The sequence below is a fragment of the Raphanus sativus genome, chromosome 9 (assembly GCF_000801105.2).
Source record: "Raphanus sativus cultivar WK10039 chromosome 9, ASM80110v3, whole genome shotgun sequence".
In the NCBI taxonomy this organism is placed as follows: domain Eukaryota; kingdom Viridiplantae; phylum Streptophyta; class Magnoliopsida; order Brassicales; family Brassicaceae; genus Raphanus; species Raphanus sativus.
The window spans coordinates 23,685,938-23,693,843 of NC_079519.1; the positions used below are offsets into that span (position 1 = coordinate 23,685,938).

The following is a 7,906-nucleotide window of genomic DNA, read 5'->3' on the forward strand; positions in this document are numbered from 1 at the left end:
CTAGTTTGAACTTTTTAGATTTCTTTTTGTAGCTTTACTTTACTTGGTATATAAACCAAGCTTATTATTCAATAAAGATCATCTTACTTTTGATATTATTCAAGATTTGTCATGGTATCAGAGCAAGAACAAAACTAAATATATCAAAAACATCTTTTTAGTTCCGTGATTGATCTTGCAAAAAGCAGACTATCACATCTATTCCAGCTATTTCAACCGATCAAGATATTCCAACAGTTTGAAGAACGATGTCGATTACTCCGGCAACTGATCTCAAATACAAAACTATTTCACCTTATGATCTTTCATCGAATGATAATCCAGGAGCAGTGATTTCACAACCACTTCTTACTGGATTAAACTACGATGAATGGACGATTAACTTTCGTATGGCTTTAAGCTCACGAAAGAAATTCGGATTCCTCAACGGCAGTCTTCCTAAACCGGCAGCCGATTCATCTCACCTTGAGAATTGGATTGCAAACAATCATCTTATTGTGGGATGGATGAAACAAACGATTGAACCAAAGATCAAATCATCTATTTCAACCAGAGAAAACGCAAAAGATCTATGGGATATGATCAGAAAACGTTACTCTTTGAAAAGTGGCGCTCGTCTCCAGCAACTACGCAACGCTCTCTCCAACTGCAAACAGAATGGTTCCTCAGTCGACGAATACTTTGGCCGTTTAACCAAAATTTGGGACGGTATAGCCTACTGTATGACCTCCAAACAATGTAGTTGTGGTAAGTGTGAATGCGATCTTAACACAGCAAGAGAACAAGAGACTGAGACTCTACGAGTCCATGATTTCTTGTCCGGTTTAGACGACGCTACACATGGGGTTATACGATCCCAAATCTGTGCAATCTCTCCCCTTCCTGACTTAGATAGTGCTTATCAGACGGTCTCACAGAATGAGGTCATTCGTTCAAACATAACATCTGAACCACCTGTCATGAGTTTTGCTTCTCAAACCAAACCGTCTCCTAATTCTACGAAACCGAGCTCGACATTCCGACCTGGCAATAAGGATCCTACTAGACAGTGTACGGCTTGTGGACGAACGGGTCACGAGGCGTTTGGATGTTTTACCATTATCGGGTATCCCGAATGGTGGGAAGAACGACCAAGATACAGAAACAATAACCGCTCCGCTCCTTCCAAGACTACTGATCAAGCGAAAGGTGTTCAACCAAAAGCCAATACAGCCACGGTTGCTAAACCTAATACAACTATGCTACAAGCAAACTTCACCATTACTGATGCAGATCGACAAGGTCTCAGCGGTATAACCGACGAGCAATGGAGTATAGTTCAGAAACTAATCAATAAAGGTGCCACCAATGATCGTCTAAAGGGTAAGACAACTGAGAATATGTGGATATTAGATACAGGAGCAACACATCATATGACAGGGCAACTTCACACAATGGAGAATATACGCAACATTGATCCAATTCCGGTCTTATTACCTGCGGGTTCTGAAGCTGTTGCTTCTAAACAAGGAACCGTCCGACTTACTTCCACATTACACATACAGAATGTGTTTTACGTGGAGGGCTTTCATATTAACCTCATCTCTTTTGGTCAACTCGTTACCGACAATTTCCTTGTTGGACAAGTCACTGAGAAGCTTATGATTTTACAGGACCGTACCTCGAGGATGATGATTGGAGCGAGTGAAAGAGAGGGAGAGGGATTGTACCGGTTTCGTGGGATTGAGTCTATGACGACGTTACAGACAACTGTGTTGGAAGATTCAGTTTTATGGCATCGACGTCTTGGGCATCCGTCATCTCGTATTACCGGCATAGTTTCAGAAACATCTTCTAATAATATTAGCAAGTCTTGTGATATTTGTTTTGGAGCCAAACAAACTCGGAAAAGTTTTCCAGACAGTTTTCATAATGCAAAAGATATTTTCGATTTAATTCACTGTGATCTTTGGGGGCCATATCGGACATCCGCTCTCTGTGGTTCTCGTTATTTTCTAACAATCATCGACGATCATTCCAGAGCTGTGTGGCTCTATCTCCTACCCGATAAAACATTAGTGGCACAACAGCTCAAAGATTTCTTAGCATTAACGGGACAGAGTTCATGTGTCTCACACAATTTTTTAAAGAGAATGGCGTGCTTCATGAGACCTCGTGTGTGTACACACCACAGCAAAACGGACGAGCTGAACGCAAACACCGTCATATCCTGAATATTGCAAGAGCTTTAAGATTTCAGGCTAATCTTCCTATTGAGTTTTGGGGTGAATGCATCTTAGCTGCAGGACATCTCATCAACCGCACGCCATCGGCTCTACTCAAGCACAAAACTCCGTACGAAGTATTACATGGGCAGCCTCCAAGCTTATCTCATCTTCGAACAATAGGATGTCTTGCCTATGCACACAATAAGAACACTAAAGGAGATAAGTTCGCATCACGGAGTCAACGATGCATGCTTCTTGGCTATCCTTCTGGAACAAAAAGATGGAAACTTATGGATTTAGAAACAGAAAGAGTCTTTATCTCCCGAGATGTTGAGTTCCAGGAAGACATCTTTCCGTATCCTGCTAAAAAGATATCATCACTCGACAAACCGACGACGTTGCCTACTGTGCCTTCAAAAGAAGATAATATACATCGATCTCCTATTTCTGATACATCACCAATTCCATCAGTTTCAGAAAATGAAGAACCTGAAACAGAGAACAACGACAGTTCGCCTGAAACAGAGCACAATAACAACGCTCCTGAAACAGAGCATCACGAACCTGCAGTCCCAATAACAGAGCATCATGAAACCGAACCAGAACAGTTAGGTCGAGGGCTTAGGACACGAACAGCAAATACACGCTATCGAGACTTCGTCATAAACTCAGTCACTGCAATCCCCTCTACTCTTTCTCTCCTGTCTTCAACTCCATTACCATCCTCAGGTTCGTGTTATCCCTTATCTGATTATTTAATATATGATCGCATATCTACTAAGCATCGCAGTTATATCATCGCTTTATCAACCAATGTGGAGCCAAGACACTTCAAACAAGCAATGAAAGATAAAGTATGTCGTGATGCCATGAGAGCTGAAATCGAAGCTCTTGAACGGAACCATACATGGGATCTTCAAGACTTACCACCAGACAAGAAAGCTCTCAGATGCAAGTGGGTATATACAATTAAACTTCGTTCTGATGGAACTATTAAGCGTTACAAAGCTCGCTTGGTGGTTTTGGGAAACAATCAGACCGAAGGTTTAGATTACACAGAAACTTTCTCACCAGTGGCGAAGATGACGACGGTTCGTTTGTTCTTGGATGTTGCGGCTAAACTTAATCATGAGATCCATCAGATGGATGTACATAATGCGTTTCTTCATGGAGATCTCGAGGAAGAAGTTTATATGAAATTACCTCCAGGTTTTTCTGATAAAAACGAGACTCGCGTTTGTCGGCTTCGAAAATCATTGTATGGTCTCAAACAAGCTCGTAGATGTTGGTTTGCAAAACTGGTGGAGGCTCTCTTGAAATATGGGTTCGTACAAACATATTCTGACCATTCCCTGTTTGTATACTTCAAACAAGATATCACTCTTCGGATTCTCGTCTATGTAGATGATCTAATCATCTCAGGCAACTCGACCTCCGCAATCAATTCATTCAAGGCCTATCTTTCTACATGCTTTCATATGAAGGACCTTGGTTCTCTCAAGTACTTCCTCGGCTTGGAAGTGTCACGGAGCTCTCAAGGGATTTATCTTTGTCAACGAAAATATACATTGGAAATTATCACGGAATGTGGACTCCTTGGATGCAAACCAGCAGGTTCACCAATGGACCAGAATCATACGTTGGGTCGTCCTCAAGGAGATCTTCTTCCTGATCCTGAGCGCTATAGACGTCTTACCGGTCGTCTTATCTATCTACTGGCTACACGACCTGATCTTGCGTACTCTGTTCACATTCTATCTCAATTTATGCAGAGTCCAAGGGAAGAACATTGGAATGCAGCCATTAAAGTCGTTAGGTATTTAAAAGGCACCGTTGGACAAGGAGTGCTTTTCCGGGCTAACACTAAGTTTCATCTAACTGGCTGGTGTGATGCCGATTGGGGAGCATGTAAAGTTACTAGGCGATCACTCACAGGTTGGATCGTCCAGTTTGGTACTTCTCATATATGCTGGAAGACAAAGAAACAAAATGCTGTTTCACTTTCTTCAACTGAAGCAGAATTCTGTGCCATGAAAGCTATTACTAAGGAACTTATCTGGATCAAAGGGCTTCTTTCCGAGTTTGGTATTACTCATGATTCACCGATGACCATTTGCTGTGATAACAAATCTTCTCTACATATAAGCGCCAATCCAGTCTTACATGAGCAAACCAAACACATGGGTATTATTTGTCAATTTGTTCGTAAGGAGATCACGAAGGGAGTAATCGCCACGACGTATGTTTCAAGTCAAGAACAACATGCAGACATTTTAACCAAGGCTCTTGGATGAAGGGAATTTGATGCATTTCTTCTCAAGTTGGACATTAACAATATTCATGCTCCAACTTGAGGGGGGATATTGGAGTATGATTATTATATGACTTAGGAATCATACGATATAGTTTTAGATAAGGCTTTCATGTGTTTTCCTATTCCAGTTTGAACTTTCTAGATTTTCTTTTGTAGCTTTACTTTACTTGGTATATAAACCAAGCTTATTATTCAATAAAGATCATCTTACTTTTGATATTATTCAAGATTTGTCATATTTTATAAGAGCAACGTTGGAGACATCCCATGCGGTAGCAACTCCCATGAACCGAGTCACTCTGCTTTGGTCACTGATGTTTCGAACATAGTCGGAGCGGCTAACACACCACCTCCAGTGTGTCTAGTTTCTGAGATATTCCATTGTTAAATACAAATTAGATACTCCCTCCGTTTCATAATACTTGATGTTTTAGAAGAATAATTTTGTTTCAAATTAGTTGAAGTTTTGAGATTTTAAAGTTACTTTAACTTTATTGGAAATTGTTCAACCAATTAGATTTCACAGTCTTTTTTACTATTGGTTAATTTATTTTAAAATTATATCTTTAAAATATTTTTTATTAAAAAATACAATTTTTTTAATCTTTGTGCACTATGGTAAAACATCAAGTATTATGAAACGGAGGGAGAATTATTTTCTCGACTTTTTGCTCTCGACTTTTTACTTACTCCCACGTCTTTTACATTTTCAGGGTGACCAGGCAGGTGAAGAAAGTTTATATGGCTTCTCTGTGAATGATGTGACAATCATAATGGAAAAGCAAGATAATCTATGTCCTTGGGATGCACTGTGCACAGTTCCATATACGTTGTTCATTGATAACAACGACAACACTAACGTGCAGCTACAAGCTCCTTGCTTAGCACAAAACGATGATGAGTTTCTGGGTGGATTGACGCATGTTAACCGCAAGCAAGTTGAATTTTTGTTCATCTATGATCAAGAACTTACAACGCAAGAGAACTGTGAGGAGTATATGCTAAAATGGTTTTGATGATTATAGCAGAGAGAGAGAGAGATAGTACTCTGTTGTCATTAAAGCACCTCAACTCTTCTTTTTTTAATTTACTTTCATGGAACTATATCTACTGGCTACTGCTCGGTGTTTTATTACAATAAGACGAGTTACCGATGAAACCACATCGTTATGCACATACAAATGGTGTAAAGATGCACAAACCATATGCAGAACCAAGTCAAACGTTGGTTATAGTACTGTGATGTGTATGTATCAAATTGGGAAAATAGCTTTACTTGGGTCTGAAGTTACTGTCTTTTAGCGGTCGCAATCTTAAATTTCACTGTAAGACAGCGTCTGAATCATCCAAAAAGGAGTGGATTAAAATAAATGTGTGTCAAGATCCTTACATTTATCTTTACGAACATATGATCAAAATGTTCATATGTTCCACCAAGAATTTAACCGAGTGTGCCATGAAACACGCGGCTAAGCATCTGCTCGTTGTTGATTTAGTCATCACTGGCGACAAAATGAGAGATTCAGGGTCAGAAAGATAGACTTTAGGGACAAAAAGCATTGAGACCGAACAGAAGATCTAAAAACCTTTAAGAGCAACTGCGTTTGATGTTAAGACAAGCAAATCTACAATGAAGATCACTGAAACCGGGAATCCCCAAACCTGTAACATACATTATCACACTTTAGCATAAATAGACTTACGAGTGCATAGACAAGATACTGAGACGATCTACATTTAACATACCGGCATAGCAATTAGAAAGATCTTGATGTAACTGGAGATAAAGATCCCCAAAAGAATCTCTTTTCTTCTGCAAAAATAATAAACTAAGTTATCATCTCCAACATACAAATAGACTTTGGTGTGAAATTTCATTATAAGGAAAACATGGTATATACCTAGACGCACCGATTGGTATAATCTTGGAAGCAAGTGCAAATGATAAAACAAATGCAAAATTTGCAGATAACACATTAACCAGAACCTGTTCAATGCATTATAATTGACTTATTAACATCCTCAGAGACCAAAACCTTTACAATTTCAAGGGAGGGAAAAAAGAACCAACAAACCTCTAGAGATGCAAGAATAGAGTTCATGGGCACGCTTGACTCACCATTGGTTCTTCGCAACAGCAAGCTTCTATCTTTTTTTTTCTATTCGTTAAAGGCTCTCCAAAACAAGATACTCTGTATAGTATAATAAAACAAAAGGAAAGGATACAGGTATCTAGAAGAAGATAAGCCAAGACCATCTTCCACAACAGATGCTGCCAAATTGTGAAAACCCTCTGAAGATCAGATAACAGAGTACGTGGTCTGATCCAGTAATAAAGTCTTTGCCTTTTTTTTTTACCTGAAGATAGACAGTTTCTTGAGTGAACACATTGTAGAGTAAGTGTCTATAAGCCTTTGGTTTGTGAAGAATCAAGTCGATGAATATAATCTGATTTTAAAAAGAAAAAATCAAATTTTGATGGAAACCCACGAAGCAGAAGAACATCAATTGAATATTTTAAAGACAAACCATTAGCTCACACTCGATGTATTCGTCTGCTACTTCGTTGCAATTCTCCTACAAAAAAAAAGATGTAAACTTTTTGAGAACATTCAGTAGAAATTGAGAACCCTAATTTTAGTTTTTTTGGTGAAATAAGCAAAAAGCTTACGCATTTCATGAGGCGAAAGTTGCCAGGAGAGTATTGGATTAACAATGATTTAACTCTGTGCCCACACTGTACACACCTCTTCTCTCTCGCCATCTCTATTCTTCTCTCTCAAGGTTTCATTTGGAGATCCCTTCTTCCCCAGTTTGGTCTCTTCATCGCTACTGGGCCTTATATGGGCCGTGCGTTCAACTAAGTTCTTTGTTATTTTTATGAGTTTTCTCTGTAATGGGCAAGCCTTGTAACTATAGCCTAGCAGGCATGAAACTTTTTCCTTTCCTTTTTATTTAATATGGAAAGCCTTTGTATCCAGGTGTTCAAAAAGAAATGAGGAAAGTCTTGTATTCAGATTATATATATGTTATCAGTTAATAAAGAATTCTGTCAAAAAAACTAAAACCATTCTTTTTAACGGTTTCATTTGTTGACGAAAAAAAAAAAACGGTTTCATTTAATATTCATGAGCATTATGTTGGGCTAAAGTGGGCTTTTGTTTAGTCTCGTTTTGGGCCTATGTCTACTTTTAATTTTGTATCTTTAAACTATTTTTTTATTATACAATATAAAATAACAATAATTCTTAATATTTTTTTCTGTAAAAAGAACAACTATATGCGGCCTAAATAGCCCAGATCACTAAACTGTCTGAAAAGGTCTATGTAGGTAAAAAATTAAATTACTTTTTCGAAATGGTAACCAGATATATAGGTGTACAAA

General features: G+C 38.6%; 1 protein-coding gene across 2 annotated transcripts; it reads right to left on the reverse strand.

The window, feature by feature from the left end:
• Window positions 1-5,770: 5,770 nt before the first annotated feature.
• On the reverse strand, window positions 5,771-7,330 carry LOC108825844 (protein ARV 2). 2 transcript variants are annotated; one of them, XM_018599199.2, is made up of 9 exons: window positions 7,193-7,330; window positions 7,051-7,098; window positions 6,880-6,969; window positions 6,748-6,793; window positions 6,597-6,670; window positions 6,423-6,508; window positions 6,268-6,331; window positions 6,108-6,183; window positions 5,771-6,023 (listed from the first exon to the last, which is right to left on the reverse strand). In XM_018599199.2, exons 1-9 carry the CDS (start codon window positions 7,283-7,285, stop codon window positions 5,920-5,922), a joined length of 681 nt encoding a protein of 226 aa, XP_018454701.1. In that variant the 5' UTR covers window positions 7,286-7,330; the 3' UTR covers window positions 5,771-5,919. The 2 variants fall into 2 exon arrangements, with proteins under 2 accessions (XP_018454701.1, XP_018454700.1); XM_018599198.2 differs by having other exon boundaries at window positions 6,268-6,334.
• Between the last annotated feature and the right edge of the window lie 576 nt (window positions 7,331-7,906).

Excerpts from the sequence above, each read along its gene's own strand:
- LOC108825844 (XM_018599198.2), bottom strand. The coding sequence starts at position 7,285 with ATGGCGAGAGAGAAGAGGTGTGTACAGTGTGGGCACAGAGTTAAATCA. Across the intron at positions 6,970-7,050 it reads ACATCGAGTGTGAGCTAATG|ATTATATTCATCGACTTGAT; the intron begins GTTTGTCTTTAA and ends TTTTAAAATCAG. Across the intron at positions 6,184-6,267 it reads TCTTTCTAATTGCTATGCCG|GTTTGGGGATTCCCGGTTTC; the intron begins GTATGTTAAATG and ends TGTATGTTACAG.